Source organism: Limulus polyphemus, unplaced genomic scaffold (assembly GCF_000517525.1).
Source record: "Limulus polyphemus unplaced genomic scaffold, Limulus_polyphemus-2.1.2 Scaffold1480, whole genome shotgun sequence".
In the NCBI taxonomy this organism is placed as follows: Eukaryota; Metazoa; Arthropoda; class Merostomata; order Xiphosura; family Limulidae; genus Limulus; species Limulus polyphemus.
Window position 1 is genome coordinate 82,718 of NW_013667090.1, and position 26,303 is coordinate 109,020.

Here is a 26,303-nt window from a genome sequence, read left to right on the forward strand (position 1 = left end):
AAGTAAAAAATCACAAATTCGATTTTAATGAAACCAAGAGTAGCCTTTTTTAAGATAATGCTTTTAATAAATAGCATCAAAAACATATTCAGAATAAAAAATGACATGGTTGTCGACAGAAAGAATGGCTCACCATGGAAAAAGACTTACAGTATTTCATAGATAAGTCTACCACATTTGAAAGTATGGTATAAGATTTTCATGTTTAAAGCATGATATTTTGCCACTTACAAATAAATTTCTTCATCTCCTAACAGAAACTGTTTCAAAAGCATTAAAATATACCTTTTAACAGCAATTTAATTATCCATGCTATAGATTTTAAGTAAAACATTCCATTAAAAGAAAACATTAATTTTAAAAATGTGTACCAACCTTTTATCATTACTTTCTGCATGGCTGGTGGAACACCTAAAAAAATCCACTATAATTAAGTATTTAAAAATACAAGATTATTTTTACAGTGTATTTTGTAACAGATTGTGAGAAAAGTCATTACAAATATTTTGAGTCATTAACACTTAAGGGTACATAAAATGTTTTTAATTTTTTAAATTATGCATGAAAATAATCAACTCTCCACCCACAATAATACTTTTTGCACTGAATTGATTATCTCAGAACGTAAAGTTGAAAATAAGTCCTTTATTTATATATTTTTTAACAAAACCAGATTATGCTAACATTTCTCTTCAAAATACTCAAAATTACTTTGCCATGAAACTAACTTTCTTTCAACTTTTTGTATTATCTTATTTTACTTTAAGTAAATTTTCATGAGGGTAATATTATATCATGGTTAGTAGACATTAGTTTTTATACTTTGCATAAACTAGATTTTAATTTTTAAACACAAGCATAACTGTTTTAGTCACACCAGCTATAAAAAAATGAAGTATCATTAAAACATTTTCAATATATTAATACTTTTAGGAATACAATGAAAATTACCAAACACAATAAAAGCACATAAAACCTAGTGATATGTCCATGTACAAGATTTCATTGAAAACAACTCTAAATTCATTGACTTCAGAAAAAGTAAAACAAATTTTAGGTAAGTTAACATTTTCCTAAACTGGAAATGTATTTCTGACTAGATACGTACCTCATCTCACAAAAAGATTTCTCGATTAGTACTGCCCTCTATCAGTGAAAATTTTTTGCTCGCAACAAGCCTTGTAGCTCCCACTTCTTTCTGCATATCTACATGCAAATGATCATGCAGCAACCCTCCACCAATAGGAGTGTGACACCACCCCTATCGTAACTAGCGCCCTCTCTAATAATGCACTTGTTCTTGTTAACCCTCTCAATACGGGCTCAGTCGATTTGACCGACCACGTGATCATTTTGTCCTTGTTTAAAGTCTTTATAGGTTTGATACTACTAACTTTTAATATAGTGTGTATATCTTCACAAAATTTGGCAGTCTTTCAGTAAACATTATAAGTCTTTCACATACAAAAAATCATATTTTTAGTGAAGTATTTTTAATAAACTAAAAAAAAAAGATTTGCCCATGAACATATCGAGTATTTGTTTTTAATAGTCCATGTGCAAAGAGATTTTCATGTTAAAAATACTTTTCTTCATCTCAAAAATATCAAATTTCAGTGTAATCTCTAACACCTCCTAAATACGTTTCAATTGTTTGTTTTCTGTAAAGCTTTTATATTTTATGTTATTTTCTCTACCCTAACTCTATACAAGGTTGGTCAATCTGACCGACCTCATAACCACCAAAAAAAAAAAATCTAAATTACTCTCTTTTTCTTTCTAGAATGACTTCAAATTTTAAAATGACACTACATTAGTTTATCCTAAGTAGCTTTAAACTGGTAACAGTATACATCTATTTATAATTAAATTTTACTGATTTTTGCCCTTTGAACTTTGCCTAATCACTATTCATGACATTATAAGTTGCAAATCACTTGGGGAATGTGGAGCTCACTTTACGATATTGAATTACATTACCCACGAGCTGCTCATTATATAATACATAATTTGATAGATGAAAACCTTGGCTTTCCATTGTTTATAAATAATATACAGTCAAACATAAGAGAGAACTATTAACAAATCCTGAGAGACAGGATGTGACAGGTGGGTGTGGCAAGAAGGGTCTGATTTTCTATTTGATGGCTCTGTAATCAAACAAAGCTGAAGTTTATAAAAATTATGGTATGTCTGAGCAATGACAATTTTACAGTAAGTAATTTACATTAAATTTTGTACTTATTGAAGGGTGGTGAATAAAATAGAGAAGAGGGGATGCCTAGAGGAAATGTTTCACTTATCACACTAGAGAAAATTTGGGATTTTTTAAAATATTGCCTTATAAAATTAAAAACTTAAAACTTATATACTATTAAAATATGGATTATTAGCTACAATTTTATGCTATACTAATTGGTACAACATAAACAAAGAGTAGTTTCATAAAATATTGAATGTAAGTCACTAAAGCCTTGTGACATGCACAGTAAAGGATGCCTGTGGTGATAGGATTAATCACTACAAGATTAGCCATGAACAAGTCAATCAATTTCCCGGAAGTGGGGAGGACCGGTGGAGAATGTGAGAAGAGGTAAATATCTAGTTGGAAATATATTTTTCAATTTAGGAAACTGTTAACTTGTGATACGATATCTTACATCATCTCACAAAAAGCTAGAATCCCACACTAAACTGGTAGAGAGCCAGTAAGAATATGATCCTCCTTGAGAAAGCACCCCAAAGAAAGACCATGAGATGTGGTAAGGTATGAATAACATCACACCACCTAGCGGGAGACTGCACTGCTTTTGAGCCAGTTATATCTCTTTGCCCTATAGGAATTTGTTACCAAAGCTGAAAGGCCAAAAACATGGATGGTCCCTAAAATGTTATTAGCAGTAAAGGAAACTCTAGGTGTCGAGTGTCTAGGGCACGACAGACCGTAAATGGGAGTTTAACCTAAATCAACACCTGGTGGCATCTGGAACTGTACATCAGGTCTGTGGTAGGAAGAGGGCCCCTCTACCTTTCACCTCAAAAACAGGTACTGGATGGGAATACAAGCATCCATACAAAAAACCCAACTCAGCATGTGCACACTTCCAACACAACCAACATCGGATTCACCAGAAATTGACACCCAGTAGATGGTATGAAGTAAGAAGAACTCAAGAGTAATTCATCTCTGGTCTAAAACCTGAGAGCAATGCAAATGTTACACCAAATCCACAGTAGGAACAGGGAAGCCAGCCTTGCAATAGAGTAATTGTGTTTTGTCCACCTTCAAATAACACCAGATCCACCAGGAACTGACATCCAGCAGATAGTAGGAAGATGAAGAGGGACATCAAGTTCGGGTAACATCTCCAGTCCAAACCTGGCAGCATTGGGAATTTATCATTCAGTCCATGGTAGGAGGAGAGAACAAGCTAAACACATGTGAGGAATTATGTTGCTGGACTGTCTCCAACCAACACCCTACCCAACCAGGAACTGACATCCTGAGATTGGTAAGGAGGAATATCACAGCTGGAGGGGCAAACTGAAATACATATATAGATATGGCAGAGTGCTACAAACAACACCTGACAATAATGGTTGGAGATGGCTTGAATGGGTAATGAAGAAAAACTTTAATATAAGGTTAACATAACAGCAAATGTACAACATTTCGACAAGGTTTTATCATCATCAGGTACACCTGACAGTATCTGGAAATGTACATCAGGTCCATAGTAGGAAAAGCCTCAATGCCACGGAGACAGACAGTAATCCCTGTCTGCTTTATCCATGTAAGTCCATGAGTGTACAGTCCAGGATGAACATATTTATGAAGCTAATTACCACGAGATATATCTAAAATTGGTCCTACGGAACACCCCATCTGAATGGTGTGTGTAACATAATCCTCTGAGGTGTATTGTCTCAAGTATAATATTTGATATTGATGCACAGATTACCATTGGATGGAGTCGATCAACCAACATCTGGTGGCATCTGGAATTGTACATCAGGTCTGCAGTAGAAAGCATCCCAACACTATAGTCATCCAGAATGGTCAGAGGACATACAGTACAGATTTGATTCAAAGTATACCTGTTCAGGCACCATTCACCACAGAGCAAGTCTCCGGTAAAGGAAAAGAAACTGAGTACTTACCAGTCCCAAAGAAACAGAAGTGTGGAAAATGGTAACTGGAGGTAAAAAGAAACCCACAGAGCATAAAACAGCCACATGATGTAGGTAGTAAGATGTAAAGGTATGTGGGGTAGTCCACATACCTGTGCTGATGATGCAGAAATGGGCAGCCAAAGACATGTTCAGGTGATGGATCTGATGGAAAAAGACATGAAAAAGGTGACAATGATCCAAAAAAAGGGAAAAATATGCCAGGTGAAGGGTAATGGAATATAGATCACATGAAATAGCAGGATTCCAATGAATAAAGAAAGAGACAGAGGAACCACAAAACGGAGCAGTGCATGTCATATACCATCAGAGGCCCCTAACCTGGCATAGAAGACAATCAGTATGTGAATGGTCATAAAGATAGGAGATGGAGGGAAAGGAAATGGAAGTAAAAGCAGAATTACCCTCAAAGGAAACGTCCAGGACAGAAAGGAATGGTTGGGTAAGAGGAGAACTTAGAAATTATGGAACAATATACAGAAACCATTGATTGCAAAAAATGCCAACAACAAATGGAAATGGACTTCATATGGAGTATGAGTAAGAGGGTGAAGTTCCAATTGGGAAGAGAAGCAGGGTGGGGAGGACGAGCAATTGAGAACGAAAAAATAACACAGACAAAATTTGATAAATTGAAAAGTTGAATACAAAGCCGTCCTGTAGCCCACAACAGATGAAACCGAGAAGTCCCTGTCATAAAGCCAAGTGAGGAACAGTAAGTCAAGAAGGATGGTAACCCCATCATAGAGACCAAAAGCAGAATGTAGTCTTCTTATATCGACAAACTGCCAATGAGGATGATCAAACAAGGTGAGAAATCAAGGAGGCAACAAGCCTGGAAATTACAGACCATCTGGTAAGGAACCGACACAAACAAAAGCCACACGAGAAGATGGAGTGCAGGTGGAAAAGGATGTCATATGCTATAGTGAGGCTGACAAAGGAGTGTGAGAGAAATAGAGAGAAGAACTGGTGGTGATATCAATAGCTATCGTAGAAACCACATTTGAGCCAGCCAATATCGGGCCACTAACAGAAATTGACTAGGAATGGCCAGAACTATCGAAATGACACAAGGAAGAAGCCAATTAGGAGGATAAGCATATAAGAGAGCAGTTACTGCATCCACCATTGGTCAATTAAAGCCCACTGAAGATGATGCATGTGAGCATGACCCAGAGCAATGAGGGCCTCAAGAGAGAGGTCCACATCCCCAAAAGAGATAGAACATCCAGAGCAGAAGAAGGTGAGGAGGAGAACTTGCAAACAAAATGTTCCACATTTCTCAATCAAAGTGAAGAAGGCTGGACCTAACTGAGATGTGAATTGAAAAACACACCCAGATGAACAGTTTAAGATGAACATTTACAGTTTAGGAAAATGTTAACTCCCGATACAATATCTCATCTCCACTCACAAAACAGCAAACAGCTATAATTCCACATTGAGCTGGTGAAAGGCCAGTGAAAAAATGATCCTCCTTTAGGAAGTGCCCAAAGATAAACCATGAGGTGTGGAACCAAAAAAGAAAATATCACACTTCAGTGAGAGACACTGAAACCGAAATGTACATCACATTTGATCTAAGTACACTCTTTCATGACTGTGTGATGAGCATAAAAGGCAGAAAAACATGAAGGAATCCCATAATACATATTGCCAATTAATGGGACCCATGGGTGTTGAGTTGTTAGGGCACAACAGACCATTGTGGTAGTTCGACCTCTTCCAATACCTTGTGGTAAATGGAACTGTACAGCAGTTTCACGGAAGGCAGAGAATCACCTACTTCTTCACCTTGAAATGGAAATTGGTGGGGAAGACAAGCTTCTGTACCAAAATCCATCTCCACCTGTGCACATTTCCAACCAACCAAACACCTGATCCACCACATGGTAGGAAGGAGAAAAGCCCAGATGGGATGAGATCTCTGGTCCAAAACCTGGTGGCAATGGGTATGGTTTTACCAGTCCATGGTAGGAGGTGGATGCATGGCCATATACAAGAGGGAATACATGTGCTGTGTCCAGCAACAACCAACACCATATCCACCAGGAACTGACATCCAGCAGACAGTAGGAAAAAGGACTGCAAACCTGGGGTGCATCTCTGGTCAAAAACCTGGTGGCACTAAGCAGTTTTCATCCAATCCCAGGTAGGAGGAGAGATATTGGCCAGAACACATGTAAGTGATTCAACCAAAACCTGGCACTATCTGGAAATGTACATGAGGTCCATGGTAGGAAGGGTGTCACACTATCAATACATGATTCTAATCATGACTGGGATATCTCTAACCATCCCAGAGGGAATGTACATCTGGAAGATGGTAGGAAGGAGGAATGCCAAGGTGGAAAAAAGTAGTGCTTCAACAGAGTCAATCAACCAACATCCGATGGCATCTGCAATTGTACATCAGGTCAACAGTAGGAAGAGTGTCAACACTACGGAGCATCAGAGATGAGCAGCAATCCCTGTCATATGTGTCCATGACTGTACAGTCTGGGACAAACATATTTATGAAGCAAAAGACCACTAGGGAGAACTACTAGAGGCCCTACGGAACATCCAAACTCTACAGTGTGTGTGTAACCTAATCCTGTGACATAGGTGTTTTGGCATAGATGACAACTAAACTGAGACACATAACCAACAACTAACAGCATCTGGAGTTGTATATCAGATTTATGGTAGGAAGAGCTACAATGTAATTGACATAGAGCAGGATGTACAGTGTGAATTTTTTAAAAAAAGTATACCTGCTCAGACACCACTCGCCAAAGAGTGAGATCCACAAAACACTAGTAAAAAGGCCCCTGTAAATAAAGAAATAACAAAAACATAATAAAGAAAAACTAAGTCTGTAGTATAAAGGAAAACACTGAGAAATTTGCAAGCAAAAACAAGCACGTCTGTGCAGTACAACTGCTAATCGAGAAGTGATTAACGAGTGCAAATATGGATAGGATGCTGGTTATGACAGAAGTTGTGTTGTGCTCCTATTGGTGGAGAGCTGCTGCCCAATCATTTACATGTGGATATGCAGAACCAAGAGGTGGAAGGCTAGTGGCAAGCATTGAAAATTAGTACCAATAAAGGGCAGTACTAATTGAGAAAAGCTATTTTGTGGGTGGAGGTAAGATATCATATCAGACAAAGGCTGTCCAAATTCTCACCTCCCTGTCAGACACATCAGGTGCTGGTATGACAGGATATTGCTCAGGTAGTGGTGAATGTTACATGACATTAGACAATTCATTACGGATCATAGTAATCATGTCATCAGTCAATAACTGTGGGACCAACCTTGAAGACATGGTCGGTAACCTTGCTAGAGCAGGAACAGTAGTGATAATAGTAACTACTTGAAACTGTAAATGTATACTTCAAGTATAAACTCAAACAAAACAAACATAAGGTATCTAAAAAAAGGATTATCTATTCAAATATTTTCCAAACTCACGAGTGTAAACAAACACGTCTGAACAGTAAGACTGCCAATCAAGAAGGTGATTAACAGGAACAGGTGCGTTATTAGAGAGGAGGCTAATTACAATAGGGGTAGTGTCACACTCCTATTGGTGGTGGGTTGCTGCATGATCATTTGCAATGTACATATGCAGAAAGAAGTGGGAGTTACGAGGCTAGTGGCAAGCGAAAAATGTGTGCTAATCGAGAAAGCTTTTTTGTCGAAGGAGGTAATATATCGTATTGGAATTTCCTATCAAGTACCTAGTCAATTTCATATTTATTTCAAGGTCCTAAGTGCATTTTGCAATATTTATGTTAGAATTATAACTTATAGTTCCACATTTGGGTTTCGTTGTAAGTAATCATAACCACCTAAATTAATAAACTAACAAGTCTTCTAATTTCTAAAATAGTTACTACTTACTTCAAGCAATAACTCTTTACTTTTCTTGATCATAAACAATCAAAACACATACAAATTATTTGTCAAGTTAAGTAATACTATTGACATTTTCTGTTTGAATTTAATAGATTGGGGATAAAGTTAGGTTTCATGAAACAAGCAAGTTTTCTAACAATAAAAGATACTAATTAGTTATCAAATAAATAAAAGAGCAAAACAAACAGATTCATGCTATAACCATCAACTGTTACTCAACACAGAAATACTGATCCAATATTCAACAACAAAAACAGACTTCAGAATGTAGACAAGAACCTTTGTTGAATTTCATAATCTAGAATCTCAACTTTGAAAAATCTATTTTTGTTCTAAAAGATTAGATGATAGGCTTTGAAAGAGAACAATATGGCTTAAGCTAACAAACACGTTAATAATACTGACTTAATCAGTACATGAGAGATTAAGTGAAGGTTATGTGACTACACGAAGAACTCAAAACACTAATCCAGCAAACAGTTGTCCTCAGCTCTCCTTCAGCCTAAATATCAAAAATAAATTCTGTTCACAATCAATCCTCACACCTTAAAAAACATCTCCAAAAATAACTGGATCATTAGTGAGGATCTGTTGTTCTAATCCAACAACCATATAATTCTTTACAGAAATATAATTCTTCATTGTCCCTTTTGAGACATCATATGATGCAGTCCTTAGATGTAACAACCCATCCACATGTGCTCTTGTACCAGACCAGAAACTTCCATGAAAGGAAAGAATGTGTTAAGCGGAAGAAATAATTTCCTTTTCATAATGCATGAACTGTTTGTAACCACCTGGTCACATAACAGTGAATTGCAAAGTAAATTTTAACAATAAGGTACATGAAAGAAAGAAGTTACATCCTCACTGTGAATTGTGATATCGTGAATTTACACAAAACAAGTTCTTGTTTATATTCTGAAGACTTACTGTTTTTGTTGTTCAACATTGGATTAACATTTCTGTGTTGAGCAAAAACTGATAGTTATATCATAAATCTATTTGTTTTGTATATTAAACTACAGTTAAATGTATTCTTAACATTATGGCATATTTTCTGAATAGTAAGACTAATAATTCATCTCTAACATTTAACATGTTTTTTTGTCAAGGCCAACAGGAAGTATGGAAATGCACTTATCTCTAGCCTCAGACTGTTAGGCTATCTTAAGATGTTGGTGATTGTAGACAAATACTATATACATATTTACATTATTTTTTAACTAGCAGATGCCCATTGAAACAATTCAACTGTAAATTTCCTACAAATTGATGTATAAATAACAAAACGTACAGTCAACCTAATGCCTTGGATCATAGTGTATATGCAACATGATTGTCTAGGGGGCCATTTACAGCTGTATTTTGTCATTCCATGTGTTATTTCAATAAGGAAAATCCCACTCAAGTTCACCAAGTAGCCGCGGGGATTTTTCTTCTGGATGCCACTGTTCTTGTCGTTTTACTGAAGTGTCAAAGGGGAGATATTCAATCCAATTCATATCAATATATTTCACTTTAAAGAAAAAGTTCTGAATATATATACATATATATATATATGTATATATATTCAGAACTTTTTATATATATATATAAACTGAACAATAACAAATATATGCTCAAACATGATCCTCTCGTTATGCAATTTTTTTCATTTCTGCTTCTATTTTCAAAATGTTTCTTTTAATCAGTTGACTGAGGAAGTCCTCTTTTTTTCCCCCCCTCAAATTCCCCAACAAAACGAAATATCTTTGTTCTTGATAAGTTTTTTCTCAAATAGATCATTCAGCACATACAAAGACTGACAGATCAATGGTGATATCAACATAAAATTTTAGGAACTACAAAAAATAAATGATTTTCCTATAATGTACTCTTAAAAAGAAACATTTTTGATATATAATTTTTTTTCTATACTAACCATTCAGGAGATAGTGTGTGACAGACAGACATACATTTGATTTATATATAGATAATTACATGACATTGGATTATTATAGATAGATAGATAATTACATGACATGTTGGATTTGCCATATACAAGTTTTATTTTCATGAGAAAGCAGCAACTCTTTTGCTTTCGAAAATGTTGTGAATATTGAAAACATAAGTAAACTCGAAACAAGACAGACTATTCTCAGAGAAATCACAAAAAATTTATGATTTGAATGAGACTGAAGTGTGAAATAAATAACTGGGAACTATGATGCAACCATAAAGAATTTTAGGGATGTTAATGCTGTTTTTTGTTGTTGTTATTGATAATCAGCTCTTAATACAAACAAATACTCACTGATTCTGGTCAATAGATTTGATGGCAAATAAACTGATTAATAGGCACATACTTGTTTAAATGCTAAATGTAAAATTCATTTTACAAAATCAGCAATTTCTCTCTATGTACCATATCCAAACAGGAAGCTGGTGGCCATGGTCTTCCACAGATCTCTTCTCCTTGAGGCACAAATAATTTCCAATGTTGATATGTTCGTCTATTTAAATAAACTCTTGACACAAGTCAACCTCTGTCTTCCACAATCTTTCCAGTTATGATCAGACTTTCAATTTTTACATTCCTCATAATGTGTCCGAGAAACTTAATCTTTTTTTCTGATGTTAGTCAGCCACTTCCTCCTGCAATCTACTTTTGATAAAATATCTTCATTTGAGGTATGACTTGTCCAACATACCTTCATGATGTGCCTTAAGAACCACAACTCAATTGTTTCAATTCTCTTTTCCATACTTGGTAGTACTGTCCAACATTTTGATGCATACATGAGAATTGATATAACACAACAATCCAAAGCTCACTTTACCCCGTAGAAATTTTACTATTTGTCAGTATCATTTTTCATTTTCATAAATGCATATTTTGCCATTCCTATTCTCCATTTTATTTCATGATAATATTTACTATCTGATACTATCCAGCTTCCCAGGTAGTTAAATTTATTCACCTGCTTTATCTATTCCTTATCTACTTTGACAATGAATACAGGAAGGATCTTCTTTGTAATTCCCATGCATTCTATTTTCCTACAGTTAATACTTAAACCCTCCTTCTCACTTTCACTAACAATTTGTATCTAAAAAATTTGCAGCTTCTCTTCTGAATCAGCCATTAAAACTGTGTTATCAGCATAATGCAAGTTATTCAAATTCTGTCTGCCAATGATCAGCCCTAGTAAATTTTCAATCTCCCTCAGGATTTTCTCATTGTACAAATTAATTAAATCCTTTTCTATGTTCACTGCTGTGGTTTGGTCCCAACAGAGGTTTCTTAGAATTCTCAAGTTTTTATCACCAATGTCAAATTATTCTGGCATTTCTATTAAGTCTTTCAACCCAAGGATGCATGGGACCAACCTCATAACATCTCATAATGAACATCATCAGGTCCAACTGATGTACTACCAGACCCATGAAGAGCAAGTTTGAGTTCCACTAGCGTAAAGGGGGCGATTATAATCATTGGCCTGAAAGGAAAGAGGTGATCACTCTGCCTGAGACTTGATGGCTAAGAAGGCAGGGGAAGAAACAGAAGTGCTAGAAGCACGAGAAAAACTGTGGCTGAGAGCATCAGCAATGCTCTGGACATCAGCAACTTCCTGGCCATTGGAGAGCATGATGGAAAGGGGGGGGGGGAAGGCATACCTCCCAGTGACTTTCTGAATCTTGTCCCATACAGTTTTGAAACTAGTGGTAGAAAAGATGCTAGTACCGTGGAAAACATGTCGAGGTCTTAGAAATAAAATTAGCAGCTGCCTGGACAATACAGTCAGTCACTGCAACCACACAATCGTCTTTTGATCACAGACAGACAAAGGCAGGATCAAGTTCAGAGAGAGAGGTGAAAGATGGCCAGTCAGCCTGGTCCACCTTCAACCGTAACACTCAGGTCGGGTGGCATCGACCATGGCCAACCCCCCTCATTATGATAGGAAAATGATCACTGCCCCGTGAGTCACTGTTGACCATCCAAGAAAAGCAAGTGAAAAGTGAAGGGGAGCAAATAGAGAGATCAATGGCAGTAAAAAACTAGGTTCCAGTATTAAAGAGAGAAAGGTCATAATCCGAGAGCATACGCTCTATGGAACGACTCCCTCTCATCAATATCAGCACCACCCCAGAGGGGGTTGTGTCCATTAAAGTCTCCCAGAAGTAAAAAGGGGCATGGCAACTGGTCAATGAGAGCATCAAGGTCCGATTGATCATAAGTCTCCCCAGGAGACAGGTAGAGAGAACAAACAGTGATGGTACAACCCAAGGAAACATGGATGGCTATGGCCTCCAAGGGTGTATTGAGGGACACAAATAAGGTGGGCACATGCTGGTCAACCAGCAGTGCTACCCCTCCGTGCACCCGCCTATCACACAACCTGTCATTCCTGTACAAAGAAAACTGCTGAAAGGTGACTGGATCGGCAGGTTTCAGAAATGTTTCCTGTAAGGAGAGACACGTGGGATGATAGGAGTCAATCAAGGCCTTAATGTCATCGAGATTAGAATAAGATCTCGACAGTTCCACTGTATCAAAGTGACCATTTTTATGTAGGTTTAGGAGAACAGGGTGGAGAACCCTTCGGTTTACAAGCACGCCATTTTTCTTTACTAGATGGAGGTCTATCGACCTCCATGGATCCTGCCCTTGATCGAGTGGGCAGATCTCTGTCATCAGAGTGAGAATCCAATGACTGAGGATGTGATCGAATGATCGTCCTGCATTTAGAGGTCAAAGAAGGACCCGAGCAGACACCAGAGGCTGATGCACGAGGAGGTTGACTCAGGCAGTCACTGGAAGGAATAGTGGGGACAGAGATTGGAGTAGACGTAGGCCTATCAACTCTATTATCCATGGAGGGCAGAAGACCCTTCACATGGCATGAAAAAGACTCAGATGGAGGCACAGAAAGATTCGTCTGCACTCCCACTGTAGCAGTGGAGCATAGTGCAGTGGCATATGTCCAAAATGGAGAAGGGAACAATAGCTTCCAAGCCTCTGGATAAGAAATATTGTGAACAGTCTTCAAACACTGCACTTCTTTCTCCTCCACCCACTTAGGGCAAGACCTAAAGTAAGAGGGGTGGGAACCACTACAAATAACACAGTGAGACTTCAATTTGCATTCGTAGGCATCATGGTCCTTGCCACCACAACAAGCACACGTCACAGAACCACGACAAGATGTCTTCGATTGACTGAACCGCTGGCACTAAAACATCGGAAAGGGTTGGTAATATAGGGCTGTACCGTACAGTTCAAATAACCTGCCTTAACAGTGGCAAGTGGACGTGGTGATGAAAACGTCAAAATCGGAACTGAGGTAGGCACCATAATACCATCTTGACGAGTGGAGATCCTTCGAACTGCTGAAACTCCTTGGCCTGAGTTTCAGCAAGGATCTCTGACTCGGGGATAGACTTCAACAATAACTCCTCGTGTAGAATTCAAGGAAGTGTGGGGAATAACCTAATGGGTATATCCCCAATGTCCTTTGAATTCAAGAGGAGTTCACTGTGTTTAGCTGTGGATGTTTCAACCAAGATGGCTCCAGAATGGAGCTTCTTAACTGACTTTGGAGAGCCAGCAAGCCCCTCTAAGCCCTTCTGAATAAAATAGGGAGACATTTGCCCAAAAGATTTATTAGACAGTGATTGCAGGATCAGGAAGCGAGGTACAGGTGTACTTTGTGATGGAGACTGCTGTTCAGTCTTCTAGGCATGGTAATTTACCAATTAGCAGAGTTTTAAATTTTTTTTTTGGATTGGCATTACTTAGCAATGGTATCAAGTGAAAAACAAGTGCCTAACATGATGAGTTAAGTGATACCACACTTATTAGTTGTATGTAGATCACTGCATGTTTAAACTTGAGGTATACAATTGGATAGTGTTGTTAGAGATTGATGCTTTTAAACAAGTGTTCATCAAAAAATGATACTGGTGTAGTCCCATCAATAAACCGAAACCAGAGTTACTGAAAAAAAAATATTTCAAATTCTGTAGTGGAAAAACAAATTAATATATTTATACAAATATTCTAGGAAGCCACAGACAGTAAATTATCCACCAAGGCTATTGTTATGTCTCTGTTCGTTGGTTAATTAATTTTCCGTAAATTCGTTCCGATGAAACTTTAGCGACACAAGTCCTTTCTTAAATAAAACTGGTTTATTCTTTCCGAATACAACTTTACGATACACTTAATTTCAACAGTCACTCTATAACAAACGCTATAACTCTCAAAGAACGTCTCACATGCTCGTGCTTGACAATACTCAGTTCAATTACACACTCTCTGACTGCAGTTCAATTACTCATTGTTCCTTCACGTTGTGACCATCTTATATATAGCAGACTAAACCCAATCTAGTAGTCTCCCAATAATTCACGAAGGTTCGAGAAGGACGTGGTGTGATACTAGTCACGTGACCTCGCTGACGCAACACTATTATAAAAAAATTCTTTCATAATAATGACAGACGAAAAACACATATTTTAATGTATTTCCACATACATTTATTATGATCATTATGATGTCAACTTTATGCCTGACATAATTTCAAGTTAGTTTTCATCAAAGTTAAGTTCTGTGGATGTTTTCATTACGAAACTTGTTCATACAAATAACAGTGGTGAAAATGTTGCCAACAGCTAAACATACAGTTACATTCTCTGTAAATTTTTGGAGAATAGGGTAAAAACTTTTAAGATTGGGGCCTTTTCTACATGCTAGATCAAGTAGCCATAAATGATTTCATCCTACTAAACCTTACGAAGGCTATACTGCAATAGTAGCCTACTTGTACATAATTAGTAATGAAGTACGTTTTTATAATATTATTTTATATGAGATAAATTAAATTACAGAAAAAAATTTGTATGTCATATTTTTGCTTTGTTATCTTAATAAAATGATTGATACCTGCAAACTTTAATGCTATACTGATTTACTGATTTTGTTATTGTTTTTTGAAAATCAATTTGTATATTTATAATCTATCACATGATTAAAAGGCTGTGATGGCTGAGTGGATAAAGAATATTGTTTGATGAATGTCTGGCCCATGATCAGAGAGTTTTGGGTTCAAGACATGCCAATGTCTATCACAACTTTCACTGGGACACAAATTCATGAAAGTAAGAAGTGTGGTGTTACAACATATACACAATATAAAAAAAAAAGTAAATTTAAAACTTATTTAAAGCTTAAGGATACAGTTACAAAAATTATAAGTTATGATATAATAGAATGTAAAAATAATAATTTTACTTTTATTCCACACTGAAGAATACAGTTATGCAATTATAAATTGCAAATATAATACAATGCAAAAAATCAGTAAATTTACAGTTAATTTAACACTAAAATAGCCCGAGAGTTGGCAGTATATGCTTCTGGCTGTTTGCCTTCCCTCTGTTCAAAATTAGGGACAATGACAGATGGTCTTGAAGAACACCTATCCACTACAATGTTTGTTGTATCCTAGCCAGTCTAATAAGCCCTGGTATTTGGCAAAAGGCCTCATTGGCACTGAATATGGAAGATGTAGTGGTTGACATATTATAACATATTATTCTTTACTTTCATCCTTAAGTTCTTAGAATTAATAGCTTTGCTATAACTCAAAAACAGAAAAACAAATATAATGACCTCATAACTGAAAGGGCAGGCATGTTTGATGACAATGAGAATCAGATCCGAGACCTCGAATTATAAGGGAACCCTCCTAATTACTGGCCATGCCACTCCACAGCTTAACAAACTTGAATTAATCAAAAAATAATAATAACAAATCAATGTGAATATTTTGATTACTTCGATAAGTATAAATTGTAATTCTGATTATTTTAAAGAGTTTTGACCAACTGATTAAGCTGAACAAACTTGAATTAATTGAAAATAATTAGAAATTATAATAGCAATATTTCAATTACCTGGACAGTTGGAATAACCAAAAACAATAATGACTGGAAACATTAATTTGATTAAACAACTATTTTACATGACAATAATGGATATCATCTAAGCTCACAGGCAATTGATTGTATCAATTAATTGAGTTAATCAACCAGTTCTGATTTGGGTTCAATAATTTTGTTTGGAAATGATTACATTTCATGAAAATTTGTTACATAAATCGATTTATCTATATTAATAATGGGCAAATATGAGCATTTTTTTGAAAGAATAAAAACACAACTAAAATTTGATCAGGAAAAGCCACTGGTGGTAGTAGAAACAACCACTAAGTAATAAAAATATCCTTGGTAAAAATGGAAAGTTATATTTGTAGTATACGGCCATACTACGTGTTTTTCCTGCTCCTTTATTTAATGTGTAAAATGTTTTTAAATTACTGTCTTTTTTGTCATTTTCTCTCTTGATGCAGTGAGGTGTTCAATTTTCCCTTTTTCTAAGTGTACAGCAAGTGTGTTTGTAATTGGCTGTTATCTGTGTTCTATTATAAGAAAGATAACTTATAACATAGTTAAAGATATTCTTCTTATTTGTAGAACCAAATAATAGCTAAGGGTGATCATGCTCTTTGCATATGCTACCCTACAAACACATATACCGATCACCAGACATGGAATAGGGTATAAATTGGGCTTTGTCTGTATTACTATTGTCATATATAAGGCCAGGCTTATCCTAGAAGCTTCAGATTTTAGCAATCTTCAGAATATAGATTTTTGCTGGTATTGTATTTAAACTTTCATGGCTCTAAGAGCTTTTACAATTCTCACAAAGTTATGAAGCTTGGTGTTTATCTTAAATAAATGTATTTTAATGTAACTGTGAGTTGTTTCATATTCCAGCTTTCAAGGGACTCAACTTTAGCTTAACCCTTTTGCAAAGGGAGCCCCTTTAAACTCTTTTCTGTGCAAGTCATTTTGTTACATTCAAAATTTAGCTAAATACCTTTACTATCAGTGTATGTGAATGAAATTAATGTTACAATGTATGTTATGATTCAAAGTTTTATTTAATCTAAGTTTTAAGTCCTTTATTTCAAAATAAACCTTTAAAAACTACTTAAAACTTCATATGTATTGTCACGTGACTAATAAGCTATGAAAATTCTCTACTTTAGCTCTCTGTATTTTCAATCATACAATGGTAGTTGAGTAGAGGTATGTATAGACAATAAGATGCTTACATAACCTTTTGACTCCTTCACTTCAAAGTTCTCTGAATGAATACAGTTAAAACAAGTAATACATTATTTCAACCCCTGACAGCTGCCACGTCTACCTTCAACAGATTTGTTTCAGCTTTATAGCCTACATGTAGATGTTACATACCCATGTGTTTACTCATTAGAGGTCATTTTACACTATTCTCTAACAATGGTTATTTTGAAATTGGTGCCAAGTTGTTGTCACAGATTACACATAATTGACTGTAGTATTGTTGGCTGGTTGATGGACTATAGCACTTACATTTGTTTCTTACTTAAATATGTTATAGTTAGAGATACAGTTTAAATTGTACTTAAGTCTTACTATTATATCTTAGTTACTTATGTATTAGTTATGTTTGAAAATGCATAATTAAAAGGTTTAAACATTTTTTAAATGTATGTCATACTTTGCATACATTCTTAATGCTTAGGATATTATGTGCTGAATGAAAATTTTGCCAAAGGGTTGTGTATGTCTCCCAAAGAAACCGTAATATGTCTCGAGGGTACCATTGACTTGTGTCAAGATGAATAATAAGTGGTAAAAGACAAGAAAGGAAAATAAAACATTAAAAATTAACTATATCTGAAAAGATCTGAAATTATGAATTTAACAAATGGAAAATCTTTAAACATATTCTATACAAAATGAAAAAGTTTTTTTTTCTATTTCCTAATTTTAATTATTTTGTCGTATTGTACATTGATGATAATAACTAGAGTTGGCGATATGGTAGAGAAAATGAAAAATTTAGTATAAATATTTACCTTAAAAAACTTTTGATATCCTTTAAAGAGGTTCTAGAGATTATGCAAAAGAAATATGAAAACTATAAGATGAAGAAAAGTATTTTTATACTTAAAATGAAAATCATCTTGCACCATTTTAACAGTGAGTGCAAATAACTACTCTAGATAAATAACATTTTTATTAAAAAGACATAATTAAAATAATGTCATTCTTTATGCACAAAATACTTATAAACTTTAACAAAATCTTACAAGGTTTTATGAAGAATGCTCAGAGCTGAAAGGGTTAATTAGAGATCAAACATATGGATAAGTTTTTAGTAAAATTCAAGCTTAACTTTGATTTTCTTACAGTGAGCTTGTCAGGGTTATATTTCCATTTAGGTTTTGCTGGGTTTCACATATTTTTTAGTTTAACTTACAGGGGAGGAGATTACATTTGAAATAGTGGTAGAAACTAATAAAGATTTCTCACACATCTCACATCAGTTCAATACATATCCACAAGATATATCTGCACTTTCTTGTATTGTATTATAATTTGTTTTCGTGTTAAATAAATGTTTTTGTAATTTGTCATTTGTATCATTTCTCTCTGTAAAAACAACTCCTTGGCACAGTATACCTAGCCATTTTTGCTGGACGTTTCAGTGCTTGAATGACTTTGAAGAGAAACTTGGCCAGTAGCAATGAAAAAACTGATAAAATCTCTCCCTCTCTTTCAATAACAAACATAAAAATAGTCCTTTGACAGGAGTTTTTTTAGTAGGTTTGCCCAGGTTTGAATAAAATATTCATAGCTGTTTTTTTAGTAGGCTTGTGAAACATGGCAGTAGGATTACAATTGGAAGAATTCTCAACATGCACGTGGACCAACTGAAATATTTAAACACAAGAATGGGAAAATGGGGTATTAGAAGACTAAAGATCTTAAAGGTAATTGAAATGCCAATTAGAGAGACTTATCATTCACAAATTAGAGAATGTGTCTGACAATAACAGAAGTACATGCACCCAAAATTTGTAAAATTACAAAGGTGAAGGCTGAAGAGTTTAAGAAAAAGTGATAATATAAAATCTTAGATGAATAACACAATGAATAATGCACAAGTTGAGACTTGGACTCAAAAATAGTCAAACTCAAACAGAAGTGTATCAAGAGGTCAAAGCAATGCAAAGTTACCACTACACATGAATTCTCTAACCCTTCTTGTAAGGAAGACACTGATAATGAATGTATGCAAGAGACCAAGTAAATGTGCAATTACATGTGCAAATACACAGAGTGCCTAATCAAGCCCAAGCAGAAGGGTTATAAATGCCCAAATCACTCATTCATGTGACAAAATGAAGACGGGTGAACAAATACATGAAAACAAATTATTGGAAACTTTTTGTCATTCAAAAACTATGTCAAAGTACTATCATGAGATTCACACAGGATTCAGCTTAGAAACAATGAATATCAAGATTAGAAATGAGACTGGAAGTCTCCTATCTTCTATAATTTGTTGCACCATAGAAATATGAGAGTAATGTACCCAAAGTTATCATGAAGTATAATACTGACATCCCTTTAGCATGGAAAATATCTGAAACCTCCACCCGAAAACCAAATGGCAAATAAAAGAGGTAAATCATGGATGAGGAACAGAAAAGTAAAGTGAAGAATCTAATGAACACAAGGGAAGTGAAGCAGAGTCCATAATACACAAAATACTGAAATGACACTCAAAAGTAATTAATAAGGAAATACCCATAATTGTCAATAAGTGAGCCATAAAGACACACCTTGCTTACATTAATGCTAGGCTACATAAAAATTTCATAACGTGTTTGAGCACAAAGCAGTCCAACAGGCTACATTTACTCTGTCCATCACAAGTAACCCAACCCCAAATTTCAGTGCTGGAAGTCCATAAACTTACTATTGGCCTATTGAGGGACACTACAGTAGAAGTAAATAGATGTAACAAGCATTGAAGAAAAAACATCTTACAAATGACTCTACAATGGGATGATAACCAAAGGCAAAAACCCTAATCAACTCTTGCTGGTAGGCTTCCTCTGAATGGGAAAGAAGTTAAAGATATGCAAAGGCAAAAATGAAGCAGGTTTTTTGGGTAGGAAAATATAATTATCTCAAAACATACATATGTATATATCTATGGCAGTCACCTGATTTCAACTGCAACGCTACCTGATGGGCAAAAGAAACAACAACAGTGAGACCCATAGTTATGTCAAAGTAAATAATGTGATCCTATATAAAAAAATCAGAACAAGAATAACCAATAATAGCGCATAAAAAAAATCTTAAAACAAACCAAGTTATAGCCTACAGTATGAAAATTATCTCCAACTCCAAAATCAACGGAATGTGAGAGAAATCATCTCATATGCCACACACCCTCAAGCCTAACAGAAATAAGTTCAATATTAAAAGTTAACATTTTCCTTAACTGCAAATGTCTTTCTGACAGATACCGCTACACATAGAATAGCTTGTTTCATTCGTGCATCTGCCTATGAGATTTATATGCCATGAGACCTGAGCTACCTTCCACCATGAAAACACAGGTTTAACTTTAACTGTGCTAGTGAGCGATGTCATCATCAAGCAATGATAGCCATCTACCAATAAAATGGTGACACAACCTCTTTATGCAATTGCTCTCCTTAAACACTTACACTCAAAATAAATTTATTCTTAAATGACACAAGAAGAAAGTGCACCAGAAGTGGGAAGGATGGCTGAGAAGGTGAATACCTCTCAGAAATATATTTTCTGGAAAAGAAAATGTTAATTTATGAAATGGTGGAGGGGCCAGTGATAAAACATTAAACCTAAATGTCACCATGGTCCAACACCCCAGTGATTAGGAATTGGTAAGTGGCAAGGACTCCCACACTCCACTAGAAGGAGGAGGGAAAAAAGGCATTAGAGAGTTCGGAGGCCCACAGCACCAGAGACAGTGCAATGGGTGACTGCAACACCCTACTTTGAAAAGCAAAGTGATCACATTGACAGAGTTCATCAACCAACACCTGGCGGCATCTGGAATTGTACATCAGGTCCGTAGTAGGAAGAGCCTCAATGCCACAGATCATCAGAGATGGGCAGTAATCCCTGTCTACTTTACTCATGTTAGTCCATGAGTGTACAGTCCAGGATAAACATATTCATAAAGCAACAGATCACAAGAGATACTTACAAGCAGTCCTGAGGAACAACCCACCTCAACGGAATGTGTAACATGACCTGACCTTGTGATGCATAATGTCATTGTATTTTGATGCACAGAGGACACATAAACAAAGTCAATCAACCAAAACCTGGAGGCATCTGGAATTGTACATCAGGTCTACTGTATGAAGAGCCTCAACATCACAGTCATCCAGCATGGTACGTAATCACAGGCTGTACAGTGCAGATTTAAGAATAAGTACACTTGGTCAGGCAACACTTGCTACAGAGTGGGATCCAAATATGTGATAAAGGCCCATACAAAGAAAAAGAAAGGAGTACTCACCACCTACTGATAAACAGTTACAAGATTGATGGAAAGATGGAAATGTACAGCCAGGGACATGGTAAGGTGATGGATCTGATGGGAAGAAAACATGAAAAGTAACAATTGTCAGGAGAAAGGGAAGAAAAATGCCAGGCAAATTAACTGGTGAATTCAACCTGGAAGGGTAATGGGAAAAAGGTCACAGGTAAGGTGAGGATTTCATGGAAGAAACAAATAGACACAGGAACCATGGAAGGGAGCACTATGACATGTCATATCCAATCAATGAGTTCTGATTGGGCAAAGGAGGAGGGTGGGATTAGAATGGTCATAAAGGTGAGAAAGAAGAGGTAAAGGAAAAGTACCCTCTTCAACAGCCAAAGTCTTGGGCATAAAGGAATGATCTAGAAAAAAAAAGAGAACATAGAAACTAATAAAACAAAATCACAGCAAACACATCAGAACAACAACATTTGGACACCAACAAGAGCAGGAACAGAGAATTCAAGTGATATAAAGAACATGAAGACAAAAGGTCCAATGGAGGATGGGGAATAGCACAGAAGACCACATACAGATGCTAACCTGGAAAAGAATCAGGGCAGGGAGGATGGGAAAAAACAGAAGGAACAACACACCATGGATAAGACTGGCAACTGGAAAACACAAGCAAAGTCAGTAATGTGAAAAGTGTCAGATAATACCATCCTATAGCCCACAACAAAGGAAACCCAAAAGCCCTGCTCAAAAAGCCAAGGCAAAAAGGACAGTATGTGAGGAACCGTAGAATGGGAAGGACTATAACTCCATAGGATAGACCAAAAACGGAATGTGTACCACATACCAAGGTAAACCACCATAAAGGAAGAAAGAACAGGACAGAAAAATGGAGAAAGCTACACACAAAAATCCAGCCCTTCAAGCAAGGAACCAGACAAAGCCATGCGTGAATACTGAGTGCAGGTACAAATGGATGATACACACCAGTGTGTGAATGACTGAAGAATGTCAGAAATAAAGAAAGATAAAAAGGTTGACACAAAAACCAGCACAGCAGTGGAAATCACGTGGGAGTCGACCAAATGGAACCAGCAGCAGAACACTACACGGAGTGGTCTGAAGTATGGCAAGGACACATGGAAGGAGACAAATAGACAGATATACATATAGATAACAACCCAACCAATCCCGACTGAGAGCATCAACTGCTCCCACCAGAGGATGAGGAATAGAAGACCAAAATTGAGGAAGCAGTGTACTGAGAAAAGTGGCAAAAAATCCAAATCTGGAACACCCCACAGAGCACAGAAAATTCTGAAAATGGGTAAACCTGAAGACCACATTACAGAGAAGGGTAAGAGGGGCATCTAAGAGATCCCAAAAAAGGCTCCATGGGTCTATCAAAAACCACTAATAATGACACAGGAGGCCATCACCAAGAATAATGAGGGTTTTGAGAGAAGCCCATGTCCTCAAAAGACAAAGAACCTCTTATGCAGTAGGAGAAGAACAGGATGAGATGCTGCATACAAGACATTTCATAGCTTGCAACTGAAATGGAGCAGATAGGGCTCAAGATGAAACAAAAATTGTGTGGGTGTGAAGAAAAATTGCTCCACTGGGACAAGCCAATCCACCATGACAATGTCTTGGAGAAGAAACTGACAATGTAGGACTGAGTCATAGTGCAAGGAGGAAAGAATCAGCCAGACATCCATAGAATGGTGGAAACAAAGACCACTGGAATGAATCAGGCAAACAAAAAAATTATTCCCAAGGAGGAGGGAAGGAAATGGGTTTGTGAGACAAAGAGGGAGATGAATGGAGTTAGAGAACCAGAATTACTGAAAAGACTTTCAGAACCATGGATCAACTGCCAAGGACCTCCAAACATGGGCAAAATGTAATAGTTTAGCCCTCATCAGTTCTGACCCAAGAAGGGTGGTTTGAGTGAGACAATATGGCAAAAGATAACCAAATTATTGGGGTCTGATCCCTACTAAGGGTGAAGCAACACTAACACAGTGAGTCCAAAAAGGGAAGTTGGAATGATGATAATCAAAACATTATTGTCCACAGTAAGTGGGGATCAAGACATACCAACCCCCAAAGGCAAATGCTCCTGAATATGATTTGCATGAACCCTAATATCCACAGAAAGAGGAAATACTAAAATAATAACCCAAAGCTAGTCCCTGAGAAGAGCGGGGTGGAACATAGGAATGGAAAGTGACAAAAGAACATAACATACCTGAATAATCAAATCCACGAAAATGGAAAGAGGTTAGGCCACACCACTTCTGTACCAGGTATACTCTACAATCAGTGTGGAAATAGCTGTCCCATACACAGGAAGAAAGTGGGAGGAGCATAACAAAAAGGGAGAGACAGTTGTTTGGTTCAGAATCCAAACCACAATATACCAGAAGTTCAATCCCATTGAAGAATGTTGAAGAACCATCTACAGACAGGAATGTGGGGAAAGCTAAAATGTATGTGCTCCAAGGTATAGAGTGGATAGGGCATGACAGACCATATGTGGCTGTTCAACTCCAGTCCAAAACCAAGTGGTATCACAAATAAAAGTTATAACCCATGGTAGGAGGAGGGTCCACACCATCTTCACCTCAAGTTAAGTAGAACAGAAGAATATACTATGCAAACCAATCTCCAAAATGGCCACATGTGTGCAAATTCACAACCAACCACACATCTGGAAAACCTGACAACTGAATGACAGTAAGAAGAGATGTGCTAATGTTGCAGGTCACATCAAATTCAGACTAGCATCTCACTGAGCAACATCAGTCTTGGGAACTGAAAACATCATGAGGTGAAGCATAAGTAGAACAGTCATCCTGATCAACATTATCCTCCTGAGAGGACTGCACAGAAGCCGGAGCACAATGCCAACTCTGGGTCCTACAGCACAGAAGTGGGCCACCCCTAGAAACATACAGCAACCTCACCCTCTAGATAGAACTGCACAGAAGCTAGATGCAACATCAACCTCCAGGACCCACCACACAGAGGTGGAGATCCTGAGGCAAATTGAGTGAGGAAGAAGTAACACAACCAACACACGTGTGAAGGTTTATGTTGATCACTAGGAACCAACATTCAGGTGATGGTAGGATGAGGAATCCCAATCAAAGGGGTGAACTGCAATGTGATGGATCTGCTCCATAGCAGCAGCATCCTCCGGATGGTGCCGCACAATGGCTGTAGAACAATAGGAACCTCCGTGTCCTACCACATGGAAGTGGGACTGAATGGAAGTGAACACATTTTTAGGAGGACTTCTCCATGATCCACCACCCAGCAGGTCAGAACTGGAAAGTGGCAAGGACTGTTATACTCAACTGAACGGGGGGGGGGAGAGAAAACATGGTGGAGAGTCTGGAGGAATGCCAACACCAGAGACAGTGTAATGGTGATTTATTCAATCAAAGGGACAGCAGGGATGGGCAACTATCCTCTTCTGATTTATCCATGTATTATAATATAGTCCGAAATGGGTATGTTAATGAAGCATATATATAATGTGATGTTGTGGAACACCCCAGTGTGTGTTATTGGCCATGGGTATATATCGTGGCCATATAATGCAGATTTGAGATACAGGAAGCATACCTGGACAGGTAACACTGAGCAGGATCCAAATCCTAAATGGAGATACCCCTGGTAGGGGAAAAAAGAAATATATATATATATATATATATATATATAGAAAAGATAACTTATCCAGTCACAACAGCATCAGAGTTTGAAGGATGACAACAGTCAGAAAGTGGTACCCCAACAAGAAAGAAGCAGCAACCCAATGAAGATGGGGGAGGAACTTACAAGATGGAGGCCACATGCCTGACTGAAGAGTTTCTTCCAATGGACAACAAAGGTGACACTCCAGGAAAAAGGGAAGGCACTTGATCTCATAGTCCACATGTGAATTCAAATACTCTGGAAAATCTCCAAAAATAAACTGATGGAGTGAAAGAGCCATCTAGAAGTAATAAAGATAATAGGAAGGTAGATGAACCTGTGAAAAGACCACATCTATTCCAATAATATCCAACGGCAACAAAACCATGTGTAAAGGGATAGGGCCAAAGAGGACAATGGCACAAAGGAGGTGTAAGGAGGGAAAGTGTATCTGCCAAACAATTCCTCGGGGGATCAGGGAAGTGCCTAAGAAAAAAAGTGTAAGTTGGACAAGTACTGTAAGAGAGATGTAAGGGTAAAATGAAGGTGGGAAAATGGAGATGAGAGAAATGTATAGGATTATCAGGGACTGCCCCCTACATGAGCAAAATTGACTCCAACTGCTTGGAGTCAAAAAGGGGTTGATCAGCTGGCAGATAAGCCAAAGCATAATGATCAAAGCCCATGGAGAAACAGGTATGCTAATACCCACCCTCATCTGAGAAACAAAATGCTCACCATGAGCCCTGATGTAAGGAGAAGGAAGAAAAATGTATGAAAACAACTCAACTGAGAAAGCATATCCAAAAAGGCAGAAGTTATAGAACACAAACTTTGGAATTCATTTTAAACCATGAATACATGAAGAAGTCGAAAATGAGAAGAAAAAAACAATAAACGTAAGTTATTGCATCAAACTATTAGGTCGTCAAGAAATTAACGTTGCTTTTTTTTAGATGAAAAACCCCAAACAACTTATACATCAAAACAAAATATTTATTAAATGAAATAGTCTCCATTCTTATCGATGATGCTTTTCCA

General features: G+C 36.8%; 1 protein-coding gene across 2 annotated transcripts in view; it reads right to left on the reverse strand.

Moving 5' to 3' along the window:
- LOC106463780 (ubiquitin domain-containing protein UBFD1-like) overlaps positions 1-26,303 on the reverse strand; it is a 113,896-nt gene that overhangs the window by 75,884 nt on the left and 11,709 nt on the right. For both annotated transcript variants that reach the window (XM_013923847.2, XM_013923846.2), the window contains exon 3: positions 376-411. In XM_013923847.2, the coding sequence (XP_013779301.1) occupies positions 376-411 (36 nt within the window). The remainder of the gene's footprint in view (positions 1-375; positions 412-26,303) is intronic.